Here is a 26,751-nt window from a genome sequence, read left to right on the forward strand (position 1 = left end):
CACTCTACTGCCTTGCTCTCATCCCGCCCTTGTTCTGCCAAAGCCCACAGCTCACGCAACGGTGCTACCCACATTCAGGATGTATTTTCCCCATCAATTAATTCTCTCTAGAAATATCCTCACAGAAATACCCTGAGGTATGCCTCAATCTCTTGGGTAATTCTAAATCCAGTCAAGATGATGATGAAGTCATTATCATTATAATGGAGTGCCTATTTCAGAGTATGACTTTTAATTAAGTTATTTTATAGTTTTTATAAAATCTTAAGCTAATGAATATCATCTATCTATCTATCTACCTATCTATCATTATCTATCATCTATTTGCAAATACATGGACTCTGGATCCTACTTGATTAATGCCATCAAATTCTGGTGAGCAAAGAAGGCAATCAGGCACATTGAACTTATAAAGGACATTGTTTTAATAATAACAATGCTGCTGTAAGCACAATCCATATTATTGTGAGTCCTGACTGAGTGGTTATGTTCTCATGGTAGGCATTATCAGCCAAGGGCCAACTGACTCCAGCTGTGGAGATTAGAAGAGATGAATTGAAGAACAGCAGTAGGTGAACTTATATATTTCCTTAGACTGAATTATCTTTTTAAGTATCATGAGATGACTGCAAGTTTCCCCTCTCCCTGATCTATATATGAAAAAAAAAAATCACAGAAGGAAAAGAGGGCAAGTGGGAAGAAAGTTATAAAAGTAGATTCAGATTCTTCCAGGTTTTCTTTTCTTTCTTTTACAGTCACAGCTGACTGTGGAGCTTTTGAAGTAACTGCTTAGGTGCTGACAAGAATGGGCACTAAGGAAGAATCTTATTCTTCCTTTAGATGACCACCGCATATAAATATACAATAAGGTTTCTGGGAAATTCCAGTTTTGAGCTAGTCCATCTTCTGTGGGTAGCTTCATGAAACCAAGTAAAGTTCTGCAGGCTTGCCATTCTTATCAAGTAACTAATTCATTTATTAATGACTTATTTATTTATCATTCACTTATCATTTATTCAACAAACATTTGCCGAAGACCTCTGTTCCTGCCTGGTGCTGTGTGTTGTATGTGCTGAGTTCCAAAAATGAATGACAAGATTTCTGCCCACAAAGAGCTCAAACTGATGGGAAAGACAGACCTCTGAATCTTCTAAAACCCATCCAATTGTACAGTTTAGGCTGGTAAATTGTACTATATATAAAATAGGCTTCAGAATTGTTTCAAATAAACAAATATAACTCCTGTTTATTATACAAAACCAGGAAGAAAGTGGGCAGTCCTGGAGGTGTGGAGAAGACTGCCAACATTGAGTGAAGGCTGAACTGAAATTTTAAGGAAAAAAAAAATTTACTGTGGCACATTGGTAGTCAAGCAGCAGCCGCAGAGGAACAAAGTCACAGAGGTGAGAAATGTATGGTTTCTCTGTCTCCCTCCTCTCTCTTCCTCCCCCCCCCTCCTTGCGCATGCGCCTTAGGAGGGATGTAGGCTGAGGAGGTAGGCAGAGGTCATTAGTGAGCCTTTGGAAATGGCCAATCACTGGAGAGTTTTATTTTAATGGAATTGATTTAATTCGTGATCAGACTTGTTTTAGGAAACCACGCGGGCAGCTGTGACATAATGGATGTCTCTTTTTTGGGGGGTGGTGGTGGTGGCGGGGTAGGGTTAAGAATAACCTGTGCGTGAGTCTCTGATCATCTCTGATCGTTTGAATACTAGATGTAAACAAACAAACAAGCAAAAAAAAAAATAACCAAAACAAAACCCTAGACGTGTTTCCTAAACGCTAAACACTACACTAATCGCTTGGTCCTAGCGACACAGCTTGCTAGCAGCTGGGAGCAGTAAATCAGGTTGTTGAAAGATTAACGTTGGTCTGACGTGTTGAAAGGAGGTTAGTAAGTGGGACCTCCTGGCCCACCTTGGGTGGTGAAATTTGGCGGACTGTTTTCTCTTTGCTGTCAAGAGGATCGAACTCAGGGCCTCGCACAAGCTAGCTCCGCGCACTATCGCCTAGCAACGTGCGTTTAAAAAAAAAAAAAAAATCTTAGCAAGGCTGAAAATGCAGCGGAGGAAGCTGGGGATACGTCAGGTTTTTCAAGACTTTAGGCAGAGAACTAGGTTCCCCCCTGTTTAAATGATGGTTCTGAATACATCAGCAGGATAAAAAGAAAAAAAAAAAGAAGGAATGAATAATTAAAGCATTTCCAACAAAGCCATTTTTTCCCTGAAGGCTGTAAAGCTTTTGTGCCTTAACTACAAAACGGAGCCCCCGCCTGGGGAACCGACAGGAAAGCCGCCACGAAGGCACTTCAGCCAGGTCGCTCTCCGCCCTGTTCCTCTGCTCCTACCAACACCTTCCCCCTTTGCCGGCTTCCGAGCGGAACCTTTTTCGCCTGCCGGTGCAGTCGAACCGCGGGACCAATTTCGTCAACACAATCCGGAATAGTCAACATGGCGGCCGCCATAAGATGCCTCAGTAGAGGTAAGACAGCCAGTGTTCCTGCGTGGACAACGGATCTAGAACCGTGTCTCCTGTTGCAGCAGCGTACACGCCAGAATCTGGCGGGCACGGCTCAGCTCTGGGTACTCGAAATGCCTCCATGCTCGTTCTGGGCTCCATAGCCCAGAGGGTCATTACTGCTTACAAGCGACCCTCAACTCAACGCAAGGTTTCTCCCTTGGAGCTGGTCCCTCGGAGGGTGAAATGGGAGGGGAAATACAATGGCAGTCCTTTCAGTCAGGTGTGAGGAGTACAAAGCTTCTGTCCTGTGTCGGGGCTAGCGGGTGAGTTCAGTTTGATAAGTGAGTCCTGAAAATGGAAAAGTGGTATATAAAGTGATTTACATCTGTAAAATCCGAAACTAGGAGTGTTTGTTGCCGCTTTGTGAATACAGGTGACTCCAGTTCTTAAATTTACAGAAGATATCTAATTTAGGTCATGTTTATCATTTGGAGACTAATTCTGCAGCGTTTCTTGTTCAGTGACAAGTCAAGTCCTCTTGGTTAGAATGACAGGCCCGTTAGTACCATGCTTTTTTTCTTTTTTAAGGACAATGATTATAAATATCGTTATGCAATTAAATCAGGTCTTTAAGTGGATGAAACAGCCTTCATCACTCCGTTTTATGGGGAAGTAACCAACCCCATTGGGCACGTGACTAAATTCGTCTAACTAGTAGATGTCAGGGGAAGAACTGAAGCCTGTGATTTGTTTTGCAGTGATGGGTACGGAATCTAGGACATACATACCCAGACGTGCTAGGTAAATCTACCAGTGAGCTATACACCTTGGAGCTCTCTAATCTTCTTTACAAATGCTGTATCCATTTTCTCTTTGAACTTCTTTCAGGAAAGTTCAGTGTTAAGATCAGCATCCTTATTTAGGATAGTTTTTCAAGTTAGGGGTGATGAGATCACAACACACCCTGGTGAGTACTAAGTAAACTAGAATATGTTATTACTGAATAGAGATTGAGGGCATTACCCTCATGTGTGATAGAAATCACATTAGACAAAATTGAAGAAGCCAAGAAGAGAACTGAAGATTTATTTTTTTGTGTCACTTTTTCTTCTCTTAACTTCCAGGATACTTACCAATTTTATTACTATTCCACCTGGCCTTCCTTCTGCTATTAATTGGTTGGTTCTTCTCTCTAGTATGTTTCCTTGTAGTTTCCCAAGATCCAAGGTTCCATTCTTCATTCTCATCTCTTTTGTATCCAATATCATTCTTTTAGTGTGAATTCACTCCTTTAGTGGCCTCATCCATCCGTTTTAGGTTTATTTCTATGTTTTAATGACTATCAAATATTTACCTGCAGTTGGGACCTCTTTCCTGAAGTCCAGAGTCTTATATTTATTTGAGAATTCTAGAGCCATTTGTGTATAACTTAAGCATACATGTTTGGAATCAAACTTACAATCATAACCTGCAGCTTTCTCCATCTCCTCTGATAAAAGCTGTATGCCTTCAGTTGTCCCGGCCACAACCTCTTAATATCTTTGACTTGTCTCTTCCTCACACTTCATGTTAAGTAGTTGACAAATCCTGTTTGCTTTATTCTCAAATTGATCCAGACTATTTGGTGGTGGTGGTGGTGGTGGTGGTGGTGGTGGTGGTGGTGGTGGTGGTGGGTGTGTGTGTTGGGGGGCACAATTTTGGAGACAAGGTCTTGCTTTGTGGTCCTGACTGGTTTGGTTTTGCACTCACTAACTAGCCCAAGCTGGCTTTGAACTTGAGAAAGTCCTTTTGCCTCAGCCTCCTTAATGCTGTTAACCTAGACTCTTGACTTTCCCATGGTAACACTTCAACTGTCTTGTTCTAAGTCACCATGGTTTCTCACCTGGATTTTTCTGTGTCCTGCTCTAAGTAGTAAATTAGTCCTTTAAAAACTTAAGCTGGTGTGCGTGCGTGCGTGCGTGCGTGCGTGCGTATAGAAGTGGTTCCCTAGTTAAAGAGTATTTGCTGTTCTTCCAGAGGACCTGGGCCTGATTCCTAATATCCATGTGGTGGTCCATAACTATGTTCCAGTTCCAGTTGATCCAACCCCCTCTTCTGACCTCTAAAGGCAAAATATCCATACACATAAGATAAAAATTTAATAAATAAAATCAAAGAAAAAAACTTAATCTGATTGTGGTGGTACATGCTTCTACTCCCAGCATTTGAGAGGCAAAGTTAGCAGGATTAATGCAAGTTTGAGGCCAGCCTGGACTACATAGTGAGGTCTAGGCCATGCAGGACTGTAGTCTAAGACTCTTTTTCTGGGCTCTTAATTAATATTTATAAAGGGAACTTAATCATATTACTCTGAAAAGCCTCCCCCACATCCTTACAATGGCCTATAACTGCACTGTCCATTTTGTTTATTCACTACTGAGTACTTTAAATATGGCTAATATGAATTCAGAGTGTCGTATACACTGTAAGGTTTTTTTTTCATATGTATATGTGCACATGGAGGCCAGAGGTTGATGTCGGCTGTTTTCTACCAATCACTGTCCAGTGTATTTATTGAGGCAGGGTTTGTCACTGTACCTGGAGCTTATGGATTCCCACCTTGTCCTGAGAAGTTCCTGACTTTGCCTCTGGAGTGCTGGGACTATGGGGCAGAGGTAGAGGGGTGTTGCACTAAGCTTACCCAGCTTTCATGTGGTTGCAGAAATCTGAATCTCACTACTCAAGTTTGCATGGCAAGAGCTTTGTCTACAAGCTGTCTCCCCAGGCCCACCTTTGGTATGAAATCTACCTTTACTTTAAAAGTGCAAACTGCTTTCCATCTTTTTTTATCCTGCAGTCCTCCTCCCTATATTTACTGGTCTTGTCTCCCCCAACCAGAAACGTAAGCTCCATGAGAAGAGGGATTTTTGTGTTGTGTTCACTAATGTGAACAAAAGCATGGCCAGCACACATTTCATTGATACATTCATTGTTGAATGACTGAATGATAGATTATTTTTAAAAGCCTTCTCCAGTGAGAGTAGGTTTGCTGTTGCATATACCATTTCACCGTATGGTTCACATAGCAAGACTTTTTTATGTGAAATTCCTAAGGTAGTAAAGAACACAGTGTGCTCGGGTAATGGAAAGGAGCTAAGAGTATCTGAAATATGGTGAGCCTGTGGGAGAGTGGTGTTAGATGAAGCTCACTAGATAGAGGTAGAACAGCTCATTGAGTTCTTGGTAAGAATTGGCTTGTTCACTGAGCTGTGGTTATTTAAGGCCATGGCGTGCTGTGCATTTAAGAATGATCTTTGTCAAAAGCAGATGATAGGACCAGTTGGAGACTGTTATAGTAATTCATGAGGTAGACAGTGGTGGCCTGTCGACAGTGTTTATTTGGGGGTGCAAAGACTTTGATGAGAGGCTCTGAGAGAAGGTGAAGTTTAGAGAGGAGGGTGAGGAAAAGTTTAGGACAGATCTCTTGGGACTGCTAACCGTTCAGTATCTACTAAAAGAGATGGAATAGTCTATCTCCTTGTGAAAAGATGGGAGTGGAGGAGATGTTAAAGAATGAATGTAGTGTCAGGTATGCTGATGAGTAGTTGAGGAAACTGAGTGAGGACTATTTTGTCTGGTGGCAAATGAGGTGATCTATGTGAAGTGAATGAGTGTGCTAAGACAGATGACACATTGTTGACTAAGGGGTTGGAAATAGAGATAGAGGTCTAGTAGGGCATCTAAAGTAGTGATACTATTGTAATTTGGTTTTGCTTAGTCTGTAGCAGTTTGATTACTGTTGAAATTTTTAATTTCTGGTTCTTACTATAGGGGATTCTAAGTAGTGGTTCTGTCATTGGCTTTTTTGGTTCAATGTGTTCGTGAATCTCAGTGTATAGCAGTTTGCTTATTTTTATAGTCATAGGGCTTTCCGTTCCAGGACAGTGTCTATCCAGTCTGTGGTAGAGAAATGCTTGAGTTCGTCTCTTAGTTCTGTACTTAGAAACAGTCTTCTGGTTGTTCTTGTTCATGTCTCTTAAAACACATGTACATGGTACTTGTCTGGAGGTGGACTGCTGCACCATTGTGATGTGCTTACCAGGCTCCATTGGGTAATTCCACATTGCTTCCCAGAATGGTATTCTAGTTCACACTCTTATCTACAGTGCATAAAATCTTCCTGTATTTGATGTGGTAAGTGACTTAATTTCCTTGAGGTTTCTTTATCTGGTGTATGTAGAACAATGATACTTAGATTATCTAATTTATAAATTGTATCTCCACAATAAAATTAAATACTACTTTCTTGATTAAGTTTTGTGGAAAAAAAACAATAATTTGAGACAAGGTCAAACTCCCATGTGTTGGGATTATAGGGGTCTCCAGCATGCCGTTATTAAAAGTATTGTCAGTTGCGTTGAACTTAGTGATTTGTTTGTTTCACATGCTACTGTAATCTTTATGTGGTTGCAGACTGTAATAGGTCTGCTGACCACTCTTTAAGTAGTGTTGTTGGCAGATGTTATATGGAGTTTTAAATTTGTATTTACCTGGTTACTAGTGAGGTAATACTCAGTGGACATCTTTTACACTATTGTATTTTCTTTTCAGTTTCAGGCCTTTTAATCCCTTTTGCGCATTTTTCAATTGTGTTGTCTTTTGTAGTCAAGGAGTCAGATGACTCCTTTGTCAGCTGAGCATGTTGCAAATATATTCTACCCATTTGGGGTCTATCTTTTCACTTTATGTGTGTGTAGGAGGGTTTATGTGTGCACGTGTGTGCACACATGTAGTGTGTTATTTCTCTTGAGTTACCCATCTTGTTTTTTTGAAATGGGGTCTCTCACTAGGACCTGGAGTGTGCTAATCAGTCTAGACTGGCTGGCCAGTGAGTCGCAGGAATCAGCCTCCTCTTTTTAGGAATCACAAGGATGAGCCACTGTGTTCAGTGTTTTACATGTGTGTTGGGGGCTGAGCACACATTCTCACGCTTGCCTAGAGAGCACTTTCCAATAGTGAGCCATCTCCACAGCCTCGGCTTTTAATGTTTAAAAAGTGTATTTGATAAACAGAAGTTTTTAACACTTCATATAACCTTTTTAAAAATATAACCACTTTTTATTTAGTGCCTTTGGTCTTGTTTATGAATCCATTCCTCCCGTAACAGTTATAAAGACATTTTCCTCTGTTCTGAAAGGCTTTTAAGTATTACCATTCACCTGTGAGTGGGTAGTTGTTGTTGTTTTGTTTTTTTCCTTTGTACTGGGGACTTTGGATGAGTTTATTGTCAAGCCATTTTTTTTTGTCCTACTAGTCTGTCTTTCTGTATTTGTGCCACTACCAATATGTAGAACCATCATAACTTTTTGGTTTTTTTGAGACAGTGTTTCTCTATGTAGCTTTGGTGCCTGTCCTGGATCTCACTCTGTAGACCAGGCTGGTCTTGAACTCACAAAGATCTGCCTGGCTCTGTCTCCCAAGTGCTGGGATTAAAGGCGTGTGCCACCACCACCTGGCTTCATCATAACTTTATAACATCTCTTAAATCATTTTTAAATTTAGCTTACAAAGAAATGGTTTTCATTTATATTTCCATGCATACACAATTATACTTAGATCTTCCTTTTCATTCCCTACACTACCCTCTGTCTTCCCTGCCCTTCTTATAACATATCTTTATCTGGTAGGGCAAAATTCCCACTTTGTTCTGATTTTAGAAGAACTCGGACAACTCTGTGAATGTATCACCTTTAAAAATGAATAAATAAAGTAGAAACTATTTTAAAAATTTAGGGGTACACATGTACATACTCCCTGTTAATAAAAATGAATCTATTGAGCTTAAATTAGATTAAGGTAAAAATAGGTGAAGAGGGTGTAAAGGTTCATGCCTATAAGCACATGTTGCCTATAGTTCCATCCAGCCTGGGCCATATTTAATGAGTTCCAGGTCAGGCTAATCAGCAGTGAGCTCCTATTTCAAAAACAAAACAGAATAAGTGATTAGAAAAAGTTACTAGATATCAGATGCCTCTGCTTGCTTTTAGTTTCTCTGAGTGTGATTTCTATATCTTTCCTTTTAGTGATAGCGCTTATGGAATGCAGGGCCTTGCACATGCTAGGCCAGGAACTACCACTAAGCTACACCCTATCCCTAGTACTGGATATTTTATTTTTGTGTATATGTGTTTTTGTGTTTGCGTTCATGTGGAGGATGGTTGCACATGTGCATTAACAGTGTAGAGGCCAGAGGACAACCTTGGGTAGGTCCTTAGACACCTACCACCTTTTGTTTGAGTGTGGTTGATATATTGTGCACCCTAGTAAACTTATCTGGGGGTCAGAGAACAGAACAGCCATAATATTAAACATAGAGGTTAGGCAGTGGTAGCACATGCCTTTAATTCTAGCATTCCAGAGGCAGAGCTCCATCTGGATCTCTGTGAGTTCAAGGCCACACCGGAAACAGCCAGGCATGGTGACTCACGCCTTTAGTTCCAGAAAGTGATGGCAGGAAGCAGAAATGTATATAAGGCATGAAAACCAGGAACTAGAATCTGGTTAAGCTTTTAGGCTTTTGAGCAATAGTTCAGCTGAGATCCATTTGGATAAGGACTCAGAGGCGTTCAGTCTGAGGAAACAGGATCAGCTGAGGAATTGGCAAGGTGAGGTAGCTGTGGCTTGTTCTGCTTCTCTGATCTTCCAGCGTTCACCCCAATACCTGGCTTTAGGTTTGTTTTATTAATAAGACAGTTTAAGATTAATGCTACAGTTTGAGACATGGTCTCTTATTGGCCTGGAATGTCACCATAGGTCAGGCTAGCTAGCCCACAAGCTTCCAGGGACCTGCTTCATGGCATCTCACTGTTCCTGGGGTTGTAGGCATGTGACACCATACCCAGCTTTTCACCCGGATTCTAGAGAGATCCAAACTCAGATTCTCTTGCTTTTGAGGCATCCCCTATTATTACATGTTAAAAAAAAATCTATCCCCTATTCTTATACTTTTTAAAAGTGGTTAAGAATCACAAAATATTAGTTGCATTTGTTTTGAAAATACTGATTTTTAGAATGTAAAAATGTATGAGTTTGATGATTAATGTTATATTTTCTTTTCCTTCTAAGTCTTGAGACAACATCAAAGGCATTGTCTTTCCAAGACAGCTTACCAGGCCCCTCCTTACCCTTGCTCTGAGAATGTTCTCTGGACTCACAGACATTTTGCTGCTGCTGCTACAAAGTAAGTATTTTTTTTTTTTAGCTGCTTCCTTTACTGTTAAAGTTCTGATTAAAAAACGTAGTTCTATAAAGATGGTTGCAGAGGTTCATTGTCTGTTCTCCTTTGACCTTAGTGTTCTGAAGGAAAGACAAGACTTAATAATAGCATTTATGAGCATCTCGAGCTAATCACTCACCACTGTCATTTCAAGCTAGTATGTTACGTTCATTTGAAGAGAAGGAAATCAAGGCACCAACAGTGTCTTGGTTTTGTTCCTCATTACTGTAAAATTCCATGACAGAAGCAACTGAGGAGGGGAGGGTTTATTGGACGGACAGTCCCGAGTCCCAGCCCATCATTGTGGAGTAATCGAGGCATCGAGGACCTGAAGCAGCAGCTCACACCTGTGGTCTAGAACAGAGAGTGAGCGTGTGTTCTCTCTGTGCTTCTCTGCTCCCTATTTTCGTTCAGTCGGGCCCAGCTCAGGGCCAAGGTGAGTCTGCCTACCCCAGGTAACCCTTAAGAGACTCGCTCAGCATGACCGTAGATTCCTCTAGACTCTTCCCAAGTGGCTTTAGATGATTTCCAGTTTACAGTTAAACTAGCCATCACAATGAGATCATAGAGCCAGTCCAGAGCAGAGGACCAGCACATGTCAGAATAAGGATCAGAACTGAAGGAATTTAGTTCTGAAACTTTTTTTTCCTACTCTTTAAATGATATTTTCTCCATGTTGCTTTTTATAATTAGGGATTACAGGATTACCAGTACTGGAATTATATGTTGAAATTTCAGATTTTTAATGTTTGTTGTGTTATGTAGAAATGCACACACATACATATACGTATGTATTTATAATTTTTTGTGTAGACTTTCAACCTATGGAAGTATAAAGGGATGAAATTTGTTCTCACAGCATCTGATTACCAAGAGTAAAAAACTGGTTTTGTGTGGAGTTAGAGCTCAGTATTTTTCTCCATTGAACTGAATGAAGGAAGGGACTGAAAGGCAAATGTTGGCAGAGCTCTTGGACTTAAGGCTCATGCCATCTGGTTGTTGGGCATAATGCTAATTGGTTTTCTCCCAAGGATATTGATGTTAATGAAGTGTAACTCAGTACCATCTTTTTCTGAATGTCTTTTTCCCTGATGTCACTGTTTCTGTAGTTTAAAGAAATGGCTGAGGGAGTACTAATTAAATGCTAAAGAGCTATAGGAGATTAACAGTTAAAATTTACAGAATTCTTATGTATTTCTGTAATAATAATGTTACTATTAATAGCATATTAATAATATTGTTATAATTGAACACATTTCATATACTTGTTCACTTAATCTTCTTACCAGTTATGAAGTACAGGTACTACGATGAGCGTTTCTTAGGTAGAAGAATGGAAGCCCAAAGATTAAATTTTATGTGGGTGCTAGGAATCCAAATTTCAGTACTCATGAGCAACATAATCCAGTAGTAGTTTAGAACAACATAACCCAGAGTTAGACAGCGTGGATGTGTTGGAGGGAAGACTTATTGTCTGACTTCAGAACTATTTCCATCATGACCAGCCTAAAAGAGTCGAATCAGTGGCTTTGGAGGGTAGTAGGGCCTGTCAAATACAGTTCAAGCTACAGAATCTTACTTTTCAATGAATTTTGATAGGGTACAACCCTTAGATTATGTGATATCCAAAATGAAAACTGAAGTGTAGGAAATTTTAGGGAAATTTGTAAATTTCCAGTTGTTTAACATATCCTTATTTTAATAAACTTAGCCAAAGTATATCGATGCTATGGCACTACACAAGATGTTGATGTGACTATGAGCAGGTACCTGTTTGGTTGTTCTGCCCTGGAGCACTTTAAAATGAACTGACAGCAACATAAAGAATTGCCTTTTGTCTTAAAGGAATTATTTTAAATGAGTTAGTTCTTGGTGAGCAATTGAAGATGTATAGGGTTTAGATGGTGAGAAGCAGGTAGCTTTCCTGCCCTGGTGGTTAGCCATTGAGTGATAACGGTCTATGCATTTTTTAACTATGTACTTCTTGTCCTTTGTGTAAGTGGTAGTGCATGGAGCAAGCATCTGGTGCCTGTTTCTAACAATACATTGTGGAAATAGATTCATATGATGCTGTCTAATTATTTAACTATATAATATTTCGCTGTATAAATGTATTATAATTTATGTAATTTAACTTTCTAATATTTCATTAATATAAGTGACCCTGTACTGAATAACTATGTAAAATTCATGTATCTTATGTATAATGGAAGTATTTGAAGTGTAAGCTCTGAGAAGTAAAATTCTTTGGTCAGAAGATGTATATATTTTCAATTTTGATAGATAATCCAAAATTACCTTGTTAGTTTGTATTAGTCAGTGATAGAGTACTTGCTGAGCTTGTGGAAGGCCCTGGATTCCATATTTAGTGCCAAAAGGAAAGAAAGAAAGAAACAGCTGTCCCTTTGCATCCTTGCTAGCGAATGTTATTGGAATGTATTTATATTTAGTGTAGCCAACTCTACTGTCTTCTCTAGTTTCATAGGTAATCAATGGAATTGCGGTTTTTAACATGTTTAAGAGCCGTTTCTGTTTTGTTTTTCCTGAGTAAATTTTTTGTTCACAGGTTTTGTTATTGATGAATTGGACTCCTTAATGTATCGTAAATTAGCATAGATCTGTGCTATAGCTTCCCTTTAATTATGGCTATCATATTGTAGGAATGGCACAGGTAGGCTAGGATTGCTGGTGGAAGTGATGTTCTACCTGAGGGAGAGTAGGGCGAGAAGTATTTGAGCTGAGTCCTGGAAGTTAGTTTTGCAGGAGAGTGAGGAAAAAGGTATGTCCGTGGTGCCAGGGCGTGGAGGTAAATGACGTGAGCATAAGTGCAGTCTGATAGTTTAGTAGGGCTTAATATGGATGCCTGCAGAGCTAGCAGAAGTCAGTTAGGAAGGAGGCTCTTTAGGGGTGTGACAGACAAGGAGCAGCAGCAACAGCCCTTCCTCTTGGTGCTAGGGATGAAATCTAGGGCCTTACACAAGCTAGGCACCGTCTCTGTCACTGGGCACACTGTGTCCCTGCACTGTCCTTTGGGTGTGAGTGCGCCTGGATTCTGATTTGTTGTGAGAAGCTGGAGGAGTCCAGGTTGTACCAATTTACGTCCTACCCAGCGGTGAGTGAGGAGTGCCCCGTTTCCCACGTTAGGAGGGCTCAGTTTTTGTGTATCTTTAGTGTATTTCTTGTGTACGTCATTTACTTGCCTATTCTTCTCTTGGGCTGTTTGACCTTTTTTTCTGCTATGTACAGGTATTTATTAACTTATTACTTTAGGAACATTTCAAAACATTTTTGTTTATCCTCTAGAAAATTCATATTGTGTCATTCCCAATTTTTACTGTAGTACAGTTTGATGCTTTTTACTGCCCTAAAAAGCATAACGTAAGAAATATGCCCACTTTAGAAAGATATGAAAAACTGTCCTAAGATTGTTTGGTAACTTGATGAGATGTGTTCTTGATCTTAGTTGTCATCTTTATTTTTCAATGATTGACTTCAGAGTCAAGATCTGAGGCATGGGGATGCTGCTTCTCTTCATTGCTCTTTGTTTCTGCTTTGTTTTGTTTGAGACAAATGCTGAATGTCCAGTGTACAATAGTCGAGACTGAAGTTAATAGATTTTACACACAAGTAGGCTTGTCTTTTAGTGTTGAGCCAGTGTGGTCAAGGGCTGAGCTAGGTTTTGGTTTTGTGGTCTCCATGGTTACCAGCAGCTGAAATCTCTGTAAGTTACTTTGTGCTCAGCATGGGGGTTGAGTTGCCGGGCTTTTCTTGGTGCTGTTCCTGCTGTGCAGCTGCAGCTCCGAGGGCCTGTCCTCTCCTGGGCCTGTCCTCCCCTGGGCCTGTCCTCCCCGGGCCTGTCCTCTCCTGGGCCTGTCCTCCCCTGGGCCTGTCCTCCCTGGGCCTGTCCTCTCCTGGGCCTGTCCTCCCCTGGGCCTGTCCTCCCCTGGGCCTGTCCTCCCCTGGGCCTGTCCTCCCCGGGCCTGTCCTCCCCTGGGCCTGTCCTCCCCTGGGCCTGTCCTCCCCTGGGCCTGTCCTCCCCGGGCCTGTCCTCCCCTGGGCCTGTCCTCCCCTGGGCCTGTCCTCCCCGGGCCTGTCCTCCCCTGGGCCTGTCCTCCCTGGGCCTGTCCTCCCTGGGCCTGTCCTCCCCGGGCCTGTCCTCTCCTGGGCCTGTCCTCCCTGGGCCTGTCCTCTCCCGGGCCTGTCCTCCCCCGGGCCTGTCCTCCCCCGGGCCTGTCCTCCCTGGGCCTGTCCTCTCCTGGGCCTGTCCTCCCCCGGGCCTGTCCTCCCCCGGGCCTGTCCTCTCCCGGGCCTGTCCTCCCCCGGGCCTGTCCTCTCCCGGGCCTGTCCTCCCCCGGGCCTGTCCTCCCCCGGGCCTGTCCTCCCCCGGGCCTGTCCTCCCCCGGGCCTGTCCTCCCCGGGCCTGTCCTCCCCCGGGCCTGTCCTCCCCCGGGCCTGTCCTCCCCCGGGCCTGTCCTCCCCCGGGCCTGTCCTCCCCCGGGCCTGTCCTCCCCCGGGCCTGTCCTCTCCCGGGCCTGTCCTCTCCCTGGGCCTGTCCTCCCTGGGCCTGTCCTCCCTGGGCCTGTCCTCCCCCGGGCCTGTCCTCCCCCGGGCCTGTCCTCCCTGGGCCTGTCCTCCCCCGGGCCTGTCCTCCCCCGGGCCTGTCCTCCCCCGGGCCTGTCCTCCCCCGGGCCTGTCCTCCCTGGGCCTGTCCTCCCCTAGCAGTAGGCTGTGGCCTGTTGTTACTCAGTGCTCGCCTGGCTGGAAAGGGTTGGAAGAGGCAGGCAGTCTCGGCCGGCCAGATTCCGATTTCGGATTCGGGAGGCCCACTGAGGCTGTGCTTTGGAGAGAGGCTTTTTGAGCACACCTCTCTCTTCTCCCTGTGTCTGTACCTGCTGCAGGTTGTGGGGGAAGGTCCAGGCCCCTGTCTGGGTAGATAGTAGGCTGAGCCCTGTATTGTTTCCTGCCGTGGCTCAGAACTCTAGGTGGAAGTTCTGGTGATAGTTTTCTTCCTTTCTACCAGAGACAGTGGGTGTTTGCCTGGGCCTTTTCCTCCAGCCCGCACCCTCTCGGAGGCTCTCTAGTCTCCGGCTGCTGCACTCTTTCCTGGGAGCATCCATGGCCATGAAAGTATGAATTCCTTTGTTCCTGAGGAGTTACGTGGCCACACTAGCCTCTCAGGTTTGTCTTACCTGCTTCCTCTCTCTCGATTTGGCCACTGGAGAGACATGGTAGGAGTGTGGAGGGACTGACTCTCCTTGGAGTTCAGGCTGCTGGGCTGCCGGCATGCCCGGCTGTGTTCTCAGCTCTGTGGTGGGGTCAGGAAACGTTGGCAGTTTTCACCGCCCCCCCCCCCCCCCCCCCCCCCCCCCCCCCCGCCAGCGCTCTTTCCAGCTTTCGCAGTTGAGGTGGAGCAGAATTGCATTTAGTTGAAAAAGAATGAATAAATCACTCTTAGAGATGTTGGTGCGTTTATCTCATATTAGCCTCAAGCGTTCTTATTTAGTTCAAGTTAGTTTTACAAAACAAACAAACAAACAAATACCGCAGTGTAAAAGACTCTTTGCCCTTGGACTACTGGGATTGCTCTCTGGGGGTCACAGATTTTCAAGTCCCAAAGTGAACTTTATAATAGCACTGACTTTTCTTGTCCTGTGTGATTGGGCCTGACCATGGATTATTTTCCTTCCATGTTTCTGTTGGAGGACAGATGTGGCAGGGCGAAAGTTATTAGCTGAGTACAGTCTCTTGTTACTCATTTAATCTGTGTGGTTTAGTTACCCAGGTAACTGTAGATCATTCTGTTCTCTAGATCTAGACTGCCAGGTGTCCTGCCCCTCCCCGTCCCTTCCAGCATGATTTATATGGATCTGAAAGTCACAGCTCTTAAGCTCACCTAACTGCATGAACAACAAAGTTCTTCTTCCTGTGATTCTTTTGAGTAAAGACAGATGGCTTTGGGGGGCTGTGGAAACAAAGCAGTGGTTTGTGAGGTTAGTTTGTAGCCTATAACTGAAGGATTTTGTTTAATTGCAGTTTTGCTTTTTTGATTAATGTGTTTCCACTCCCCTTTCGTGGTGGTAGAGATGGAACTCAGGACCTTGGGTGACCAAGTACTTTGTCCCCAGAACAAATGAGGAAGGGTCATATTGTATGGCTTAGGCTGGACTGGACCTGGCTATGTAGCTTAGGTTGGCTTTGAACTCAAGGTCTTCCCCCCGTCTCCCTCCCAAGTGCTGGGATTGTAAGCTTATGCTACAGTACCAGTTTCCCAAGACTCATTTGTTCTATACTATAATGATGTCATACTAGACTTCAGTTTTCCTAAAGCACTGTCCCATTTGAAACCTAAAATGGTTTACATTGAACAACAGCTCAAATATTTTATGAAGTAAAGTCCCAACCATAGATAAGTACATTGCTCTTTAACCATCATAATCTCATTTATCAGACCTTTTGGGGCTTCACAAATATAATTACAAAAAAAAAAAAAAAAAAGAAGAAGTCACTTCATCCTCTGGAGATTTCATATTATTTGCATATTAAATATTTGGAAATTTAGCTGTGAAATCAAGATATTATTTAATGTAAATTTGAAGGCTTTGTCTAGAACCTTTGTTTATTTTAAATAGAATACTTTCTTCCTAAACAGGCTCTCTGGTCTGTTGTTGGCTTTGTTACTTTATCAGTAAATAGACGATTAAAATGTAGTTCCTCCCATTGGGGAGGCATCAGCATTTAGTAGGTACCAGCAGAGCTACTGAGACACGGCACATCCTTCCACTTGGGCACTTGCTTAAACTTGCTGTCAGCAGTCTGAAAGGATGCCTGCACCATTACAATGAAGATTGCCATTGTTTGCCAGTGTGTCCACTTGCTTATTAGCGGGGAGGAAACTATTATTAGTGGTGATAATAGGATTTATTGAGTGCTAAGAATCAGAATGGAATTTCATGTTAGATTGGTTTGGGGATTAAAAATTTTTTATTGTTATTTCTTTCACACACATTTTATGAGATGACTTATTTATTTTCTGTTACTACCATAGCAGATTACCACAAACTTCGGGGCTTGAAACAACACGATTTTCTGTTTTGTACTTCACTAGGTTCGGAGTCTGACGTGGAGCATATGGACTAACTGAGGTGTTGGTGCTTACTCTCTGGAGACTGTGAGCAGGGTCACCCCCATCTGCAGGACACTACTCCCATTCCGGGCCGTGTGTGCTTTTCCTCCCCCCCAAGGCAGTGACAGGCTTCATCATAGTCTTGCTTGAATTTCTGTCAGCTCCAGCTCCATCTGATCTAATTGGGAAAGTTCTCACTTTAAGGGTTTGTGTGATTGGACTCATGTTGATAATCTAGGATAATCTCTCCATTTTAAGGTCTTAAACCCTAGTTACAAGCAAAACCTCTTTTGTCAGTATCATGACATGGATGTCTTCTGGGGGTGTATTTGTTCTTTCTCTCATTTCAGTTACAGAAGGCAACCTAAGAGGGGAGGTTTGCTTTGGCTCCTGGTTTGAGGGTACTGTACAGCCTGGTAGGGAGGCGTGGTGGTAAGGGCATCCTCTGAGTGTGGTGGGAGGAGTGGGAGGTTGCTTGTTCACATCTGGGTTGATGAGCAAGAAACAGGGCTGAGCTAGCCACATCAAGACCTGTCCCACGGAGACCCACTTAATCCAGCTGGGTTCCAGCTCCTAAAGGGTCCCAGTGTTCTCAAAAAGTGCCAGTAGACAGGGACCCGGTATTCAAACACATGAGCCTGTAGGGGGCATTTGACATACGAGCCACATCAGTGGTCACTATTCTGTCTACCATAGGATGCAAATATCTTTCTAGAATAATGGTTTACTAATTTAAAACTTTGGTAATTTGAATAAATATTGAAAAATTGTATTACCTCTATTTTTGTTTTCTTAGCTTTAAACTCTTACCTGCATTTCCTCTTTGACATTACTTCCTAGGTATTTTGTAAGCATTCATTAGCTTTGCCATGCAGCAAATCTCCCCACAATTACTCATCACTGTGCACACATCTGTGGGTGAGCTGACCCCGGCTGGGTAGTCTGATGACCTTCTAGACTGACTATGCTGCTGTGTTTGCAGGTCACCTGAGCACTGTCTAATCTAGCCTGGGGTTTTGTGGGGCCAGCTCTGGTCCATGTGTCTCTCATGCTCCTAGCTTGGACTTGTGTTTATGAAAAATGACAGAAATAAAAACATTAATGTGGAAACATAGGAAGCCTCTTCTGGCTTAAACAGAGCAGGGAAACTGTCACTTCTTTATTCTGTCAGCCAAAATTAGTCACATTGCCAAATCAGCAGACTGGGGAATGCGTTCTATTCCTTGGGGCGTTGACTAGAAAGAGAAGAAGTAAAAGGCACTTAAACTCTTGGGCACTGAGCACATCCCTTTGACTACCTGCTTCTCCAGAGAACTGCCTCACGTTTTTTCTCTGGCTCTTAGTTAATGATACACTATTCCTTCCACACCTGGTTCCTCAAGCCTACAGCACAAGAGCTGTTTTAAATTGTTCTTTCTATTCCCTGTCTTCTGTATTTAACTTGTAAACATTTTTCTATTCTATCATCTTTTCAGCCTTATTATTATTTATTCAGCCTTGGCCATCCTTCTTGAGAAGAAAGAGAGGAAATACCCTTTTGCTTCCCACTCCATTCCTTCAGATCCATCTCTTCTGTTGCAGCTGGGATGCTCTACAGTTTGAAATTCAGATGTCATTCTTGTTCGCTGGCTTCTCTTTGCCTCTAAAACAGGCAAATTGTGATCTGGAGTTTCCAACCTACCTCCTTGCTTTCTGTATTACCCCTTGACTTCTGGAACTGCAAGCTGTGTCTAGATCTGGTTTACTGTCTATTGTTGTATAGTTTATGAGGCAAAAGGGATTTTTATTTTACTTATTTGTGTGTGATCATGTTTGTATGTGTGTAGGTCAGAGATGATCATCAGGTGTCATTCCCCAAGAGCCATCCATCTTGTTTTTTGAAGCAGAATGTCTCACTGGGCCCTCCTCAGAGTGGACTGATTAGGCTAAGCTGGCTAGCCAGTGAGCTCCAGGCATGTTCCGGTCTCTGCCTCCTCAGCACTGGGATTAGAATCGCATACACCACATCTGGTTTTTTAATGTGTGTTCTGGGGACTAAGCTCAGGTCCCCATGCTTATGTGAAAGGCCCTTTACTAATTTTCTCGCCATTCTAATTTTTATGTATTTCAGTATTTGTGACACATAAGAATTAGCAATTCAAATCCGGTGTCTATAAATAAAGTTTTATTGGAACTTAGCTATGCTTATCCATTTATGGATTTTCTACAGCTGCTTTTGCAGTAGCAGTGTTGAATCATAGCAGTGGAGACTACATGACTCACAAAGCTAAAGCACTTACTTTCTGATCCTTCACAGACAAAAATTTGTCAACTTTTACTGTCATCGCATAGGACTTACAGTGGCCCCCTTCACATACCACTTTATTTCGTGGCTTTTTATCCTGTTCTTTGCCAACCTGTTTTTTCCTTTAATAGTGGCTTCATTAAGATATATTTCATATACAGCACAATTCAGGTATTTAAAATATATAGCTCAGTAGGTTTTTGTTATATACCAAGAGTTGTGCGAACATTACCACAATATTTATTTGGAATATTTTCATTACTCTCCCAGATATCTCTTTAATGTCCATCTCCCTCACTCCCCTTCTCCCATTCATGATATTTTGTATAAATGGAATAATTTGTGTTGTTTTGTGACTGTTTTCTATCACTATATAATAAAGAAACTCTACACTATTAATGTAACTGTATGATGTTTTTCAGGTTAATACATGTTGTAGCATGAGTCAAGTCCTTGGTTCTTTTTGTTCTTGATTAATATTCTATTATAGTCTCTTCAACACGTAGACAAGGACTTTCTGAAAAGGACTCCAGCAGCATAGGCAATCAATTCAAGAGTTGACAAATGGGCTTACATGAAATTCAAAAGCTTCTGTATACATTGCAAAGGAAAAAATCACCAGAGTGAAAAGACAGCCTATAGAATTGGACAAAAGTCTTTGTCAGCTGTGTATCAGACAGGGGAATCAATATTTAGAATCTATAAAGAACTCAAAAAAATAAAACACAAAAATTATACAGTCAATAATTGGGCTAATGAGTTGAGCAGACAGTTTTCAGAAGAAATATGTATGACCAATACTTGACAAAATTTTCAACATTCTTAACCATCTTAGAAGTTCAAATTAAAGCTGCTTTGAGGACCGGCAAGATGGCTCAGTGGGTAAAGGTACCTGTCATGAGGTCTGACAAATTAGAATTCCTGGAATCCACATGGTAGAAAGAACCGACTACCAGAAGTTGTCTGACCTCCAGATGTGTGGCGTGCACACCAACACACACACAAAACATATAATAAAAAATATAAAACTTCTTTGAGAGTCTATCTCACTCCAGTCAGAATGGCTACCACCAAGAAAGCAAATGTCAACAATGCCAGAGGGCTCTAGGAAAAGGGAGACAAATGTAGATACTATAGATGTTAGTGTGCAGATTCCTCAAACACTGAAAATTAAACTACCATAGGATCAGCTGTGCTGCTCCTGAGTATTTAATTTACCCAAAGGGATCTTAAATCAACACAGCAGAGATTCGTGCACACCTGTCTGTGTCTGTTGGTGCACTAAGTCACCATAGCTAAGGTGTGACGTCAGCCAACTTGTCTATCAACAGATGAATGGATAAAACAAAATGTGGTACATATCCACCATGGAATTTATTTCAGCCATAAAAAAAGGTATAAAGACAGCTTCAGGAAAATGTGTTCGTTTTGTTAAATTAAAATGTGATCAGTGTGTTAAAGAGAGGATAATGGAAGGCAAGTGACATGAGAGCAGAGGGAGACTGCATGAGGAATGGGGACCAGCAGAGGGGCAAGGAGGGGTGACAGGGCAGCGTAGGAAGGTGATGGGTAAATAGAAAACAGAGGGACATATCTGTGTGAAACGACATCGAAGCTCATCACTCGGTATGCTAACTTGAAGAAGGAATAGGAACTTTCCCTCCTGGTGTAATGTCACATTTCATGTTCTCGTTCAGTAGATGAGGCCTTGAGTTCCTCTGCCTTTGGGGCTGTTATGAATAACGCCACTAGGAATATTTGTGTACCAGTTCGTGTATGGAAAATTCTTTTGGGTGTATATCAGGACTATCTTTTTTATCCTTCCATAATTGGTTGTGGGGTCATGTCTTTTGCAACTCTTCCCTAACTTCTAGGTTGGGCTGAAGGTCTTCATAGCACCGTGCTAACAGCCTTGTAATATTTAACACAGTATGCTGAAACTACCTCTTTACACGTATGATTCCTCTGCTCCTTTGGAGAATAGCCACACTGCTTCCTTCACTGTGTACTGACTCTAAACAGTACAAGTTCATTGGTATTTGTTAAGTTAAGGAAACTGTAAAACAGTCAGTACCTTTGAGTTAAACTGTCTTCTGTTAGCTTTCTGTCTCATGTAAATCGGCTTTTTAGAAAAGGTCTCCTTGAATACATTCTGATATAACTGACCTTCGTGTATCTTGTTTTAAGGCCAGCGAGGAAAATTAAGAAAGAAGGAAAAGACAAGGAAAAGATGTCAGATGAAAAAGCAGATGATATAGAAAAGATAAAGTCATACACCTACATGGAAAGTGAACCTGAAGATGATGTCTATTTAAAACGCTTGTACCCGAGGCGGATCTATGAGGTGGAGAAAGCTGTTGACTTACTTAAGAAATTTCAGGTTCTGGACTTTACCAATCCAAAGCAAGGCGTTTATCTTGATTTAACATTAGATATGGCATTGGGGAAAAAGGTACGTAGACTTGCATTTATTAAAGTAGATACATAAATTGATGTTTTTAAATTTTAAAATTCTATGGTTTGAAAGTTGAAGTAGGGGTCCCGGGGGTGGGAAGGTTTACACAAAGATGGAGGTAGTGAAAGGGGGGAGTATTGGTGGGTCAAGAAGAACAACCGAGGATGTATCCAAAAGCCGTAACTAAACTGGCTACTTCGTGTAAGCTAATTTATAAGTCAAGTTCAAAATTCCTTCTCAACAATAATTTTAGAAAGTCTGATGGTCTTTCTATTTTAGCATGAAAGATACATTACTTGCCCAGTATAAAATATGTTGAAATTGTGCTGGGAAATTGGACTTCTTTCCTTGGATTCCATGCATAACATGTTCAGTTCATATAGCTCCATTCAGGATTAAATATGATGATAGATATAAAAGCTTAGTCAGCATCACTGGACACTTCCTGCAGGCCAGCGGCTTTGTTTAGCAGTACTTTGCATTTACTTTCTCATTTAGTTTTGTAGTCCTGTCAGGAAGTTGAGGTACAGATATGGACTATTTGGCTGAAGGGCACAGAGAAGAAAGAGTTAAGAACTGAACCAAGGCTTGGGTCATTTCTTAGATGTTGTTTATTTGAAGACAACCATGTTAAAATTTTTATTTTGTATATTACTTAGTGTTAATTCTTCGTTTGAAAAGTTTTTATATTACCTCCCTCACCTAGTTATTAGTGTGGTTCCTAACAGTGTCCTGTAGGACCCCAGGCGTCCCTTTGCGTATGGAATCCACATACAGACTGACGGTAGTAACGATGTGGGCTTTGGTTTCTGGTTGCTCAGTTTTGTTGCCTCGGTGCTAGGACCTGAGCCGGCCTTGAGCGTTGTCATTGTAGGAGCAGTCTGCTGCCCCTTGATGTTAACGCAGCTCGTCAGATATCTGTGAGGCACTGGAGACTACTGAAGTCCGTTGTCACAGGTTGATAGAAAAGGAGTGCCAATCAGTACAAGTAAGGTGGATGGCTGATAGAAAGTATACTTAAGAATTTCCTCCTTCTAGTCTGGAAATTCCCCAGGAGACTTTACTACCTGAAAAAAAATATTTTCTAAAAGTAGAATCTTTCGGCCAGTTTTATCAGAGGAACAGTCCCTTTCCTCTTCTGCCAAGCCTGTGGAGGGCCTGGAACCTGTTTCATATGAAATCTCCCTCAGAGAGCTGATCCTCAGATCTAGATAGGTCCTTCACCAAAATGACTGAAGAGATTCATTAAGGGATTTCTACTTGTATGGTGTCTCAAATGATGCCATTGTTTGTTTCGGACTTTTCAATTCCCTTCCCAAATATGTCTGGAAGTGATGGTGATGTAGGTTACAGTAACATAGAGCCACTGAGAAGGTCCTTGCTGGCTTGGCTTTCTGTTGTAGATGTGGGGTTTATATTCATAATTGCCTAGAGCCATGCTGTACATTAAGGGTCAACTACTGAGCAGGTCAGTTGGATATTATCTTTGTTTAGGATGTCTGGCTATTTTCATCATCTTCCTTGAGTCTGAAAAACAGCTGAAAATTTAATTCAGGGTAGCAAACATCTGTTGACATTCAGGAAATGGAAACCAGGTTTCGATTTATTCCATTATTTTTTGATATCTAGAGAGATACAGATATGAATACATATCCCAATATTTGAGAAACTGATAAATGATTTAGATAGAAACCACATGCACTGGGGTCTGGAGCTAGGAAGAGAGATTTAGATTCTTCTTATCTTTTAAAACAAAACTAGATAATGTCTTGAGCTTTAAATTCTAGTCAGAGAATAGTTTGGGGTGCATGGGAGGAGCTCCGGCAGATTGGAAGAACTAACAGCAGGAGTTGAGTATGCTAGTGCATGCCTGTGTTCCCAGCACTCAGGGAGCTGAGGCCTGCAGGAAGACCCTATCTGTCCTGCCAATGAACCAACCAACCAAAACACCTCCAAAATGAAAAACACGGCAGTTTTGTTGTTTATGGAATCCAGAAGATGATAGAAAAGATGAACTTTGTGTAATTATTTTTCCCTTTGTGTGTTTAGAAAAAGGTGGAGCCTTTTGCCAGTGTTATCAGCTTACCCTACCCTTTTGCTTCAGAAGTCAACAGAGTTGCTGTATTTACAGGGGTAAGTAACTTTGTCAACAATCTTATAATTTAATTGTTAAGAAATTATTACTGGTCAATGAAGGGAGTAATGGATTATCTTAGAGAGAAATTCAGTAGTCACACCAGTCCCTTGAACCAGGGACACCGCGGTTGTTTTACACAGCAGTGACCACTGAGTGCTGTGAGTGGCCAAGAGCACAGCTAAGAACCAGTCCCTGGTCACAGAGCCAGCAGGCAAGCACAGGACAGGTGTGGGGTGCAGCTCTGCCAGACTACCATGCGTCGACATTCGTTTATAGTGTACGGATGTGTTTGCCTAGTTTTTCTTTCATAAGTGAGACTTTTTGCATTTTCTGTTTTACTCTGGAGGAAGAAACTGCGTTCTTTCCAGCAAGCGGGGATTATAGTTGTCGGAAGTATTTTCCCAGAAAACAAAAAGAGAGAAATGGGACACACAGAAGAAATACCACAAATACTGTTTTTCTTGGAAGTTTTCTTTTGAAATTTCGTGACTAAATTTTAGTTTTTTTTAATTTTTTAAAATTTTTCCTCCTCATATCAGTTTTATAAAATGTAAGTTAGTAAAACTAACCATATTTTAAGGTTTTGCTTTTGAAGGGTGTATATATTGATAGAACCAGAAACCTGTCACTTGCTACATTCTTTCTGTTTGTTTGTTGAGTCAGGGTCTCTACTCAGTCCTGGCTGTACCAGGCTGGCCTTGAACATAGAGCGATCCCTCTGCCTCTGCCTCCTGGGTACTGGGATTAAAAGTGTGGGCCACCACTCCAGACACTTGCTAGGTTCTTTATATGACGTCAAATACTCCAGTGACATACAAACTGAAGTTTTTTCAGAATGCAATGTATCTGATGCAATAATTGAAAACTGACGGCATTTTCGGTTAGAAATAAAAACAATTTTGATTTGAATTGGTATTTCTGATAGTTATTGACAATATAATGAATTTGTTTTAACTATTGTGCTTTGGTAGAATGCATCAGAGATTAAAATAGCAGAGGAGAATGGAGCTGTGTTTGCAGGAGGAGTGGATCTGGTTAAGAAGGTATTGTGTTTACGTTCATTGGTTGTAAACATGGTTCTGATAGATCTGCTATCTGTTAATTTGTTTGTTTTGTGTTTATGGGGTTTGTGTCTGCGTATCTCTGTGCTTCATGTGCTTGTTTTGTGCCCTTAGAGGCCAGAGGAAGGTGTGGGATTCCTTGGGGCCAGAGATACATACAGATAGTAAAGAACTGCCATGTAGTTGCTGGGAATTGAACCCAGGTCTCCTGGAAGAGCGACCAGTGCTCTTAACTGCTGAGCTATCTCTCAACCCCTATCCATTAGTTCATTATATTTGCACATAATCATTAGGATTATATCATCTCCAAAATAGTAGGCTTTGTAAAAAGAGGAAATTTGTTTTGTACTTTCTTCAGATTCAAATCTAAGAAAAAGCCACTAAAACTTTTAATCATTGATTATTTCACTCATTTATCTATTTGTTTATTCTTTACTGTTGGCATGAAAGTTTTGTGAATAAAATATACAGGCCAATGTTACTCTGATTTTGAATGTGAAATTTAAAATGAAATCCAAATGTTAGTACACACAACTATCTCATTCACGTTTTAAAAACCAAGCGTGTTGTTCTTTCTGGGAATGAAAGTGTCGTTTACTTGGTAGTTAATCTCCACAGTATGGGGTTTCCTCTGAACCTCTCCTCCCTAGCCCACTTGAGTGGCAAGGCTGTCTTAGCATGGTAGCTAAGGAGTGAGTGAGTAGCCCACCTTCAGGAAACAGTAGCCTGGGGAGCCTTTTTGAAGAGAATAACATTTTTTAATGGTAGGAAGAGGCATATAGCTATTTCTAAAAATTACAAAAGGTTTTCCTTAACATTTTCTGGGAGTCCTACTTCTAAATAAGTTAATTAAATTGCATTATGGATGGGGGTGGGCCACAGAGAGACAGGAAAACTGATTTGAAAATGTGTCCTATATTAAATAACCCGGTGTTTAGCTTGACTGACTGGGCTTGTCCTTTAGAGCACACAGCATCCCAGTCATGTTCTAAATCTGATGGTGATTTTAACTTCTTTTTAAAGGGCATTGGAGATGGTTTATCCTGGAGCCAATTTGAGTGACCAAGGCCCAGGAAACACAAGAGTTAGGTTACCCCTGACTTTATGTTCCCACACGGAAGTGGTTTTGTTACCATCTAGGAGTCTTGATTGGGTTCTCTTGCTTTGCCAGTTAGAGATTTAAAAGGCAGGAAACTGTTTCAAGGGCACCGGGTAGCAGCAGAGAAACCTTGAGCGCAGCAAACAGGAGCAGACAGACTCAGCAGCTGAAGGCAGGCTTTTGTCAGGGTGAGGAAACACACGCACAAGGACACTGAGAGAAACTCCACCAAGCACAAGGGGGACTCGGGAAGCTGAAGCTTCTCCCTGAGGACTGCTTTGAAGAGTCTTCTTCCCTGGCTTTAGGGTTGTGTGTAAACACTTCCTGATCTGGCTTGGACTTGTTGAGCTAGTCCAGCAGCAGGAAGATAGGCCCAGAGCCTTTGTAAATCTGCAGTGAAAAGTCCAAAGTGAGCTCACTGGGAAGTAGGGGTGGACCTTGCTTAAACACAGGTTCTCAGCCCAGTCCAGGTGTAGTATCCCATCCTGTCTGGCATTTCATTTTAATTATTTAAGAAGTACTAAAATGATAAAATGTAAATACACTGCTGCAGGTGCTTGGGAATTTGAGAGTAGGGCTTGGTCTCTGGAGCCAGAAAACTACCATCCAAACATGTGTGCCACCGTTCATCGGCTGCCTGCCTGGCCTGAGAGTGTCTCAGGCTGACATGGCCACTCCTTCAGTTCAGTTCTCAGGTGGTCAGAAGTTCTCACTTCTGAAGGAAGAGGCAGTGCAGGAGAATGTGTTGCTCAGCCCTACTGCTGTGAAGGAAACATTGGAACAGAACCAAATACGAACATCTAAACGTGATTTCTGGTATATAAACGTTATAGATACATAATTTTCCTGTAGGAGCCCTATTTGGTGGATGTATT

General features: G+C 41.9%; 1 protein-coding gene across 2 annotated transcripts in view; it reads left to right on the plus strand.

Moving 5' to 3' along the window:
- Positions 1–2,033: 2,033 nt before the first annotated feature.
- Positions 2,034–26,751, plus strand: part of Mrpl1 (mitochondrial ribosomal protein L1) — a 59,812-nt gene continuing 35,094 nt past the window's right edge. The window contains exons 1-5 of one of the 2 annotated variants that reach the window (XM_059274697.1): positions 2,034–2,483; positions 9,567–9,681; positions 21,312–21,576; positions 23,629–23,712; positions 24,688–24,759. In XM_059274697.1, the coding sequence (XP_059130680.1) occupies positions 2,453–2,483; positions 9,567–9,681; positions 21,312–21,576; positions 23,629–23,712; positions 24,688–24,759 (567 nt within the window). In that variant the 5' untranslated portion in view covers positions 2,034–2,452. Of the gene's footprint in view, positions 2,484–2,581; positions 2,786–9,566; positions 9,682–21,311; positions 21,577–23,628; positions 23,713–24,687; positions 24,760–26,751 lie in introns of those variants that run through there. The other variant, XM_059274698.1, reaches the window with a different exon arrangement.

Source organism: Peromyscus eremicus, chromosome 10 (assembly GCF_949786415.1).
Source record: "Peromyscus eremicus chromosome 10, PerEre_H2_v1, whole genome shotgun sequence".
Lineage (NCBI taxonomy): Eukaryota > Metazoa > Chordata > Mammalia > Rodentia > Cricetidae > Peromyscus > Peromyscus eremicus.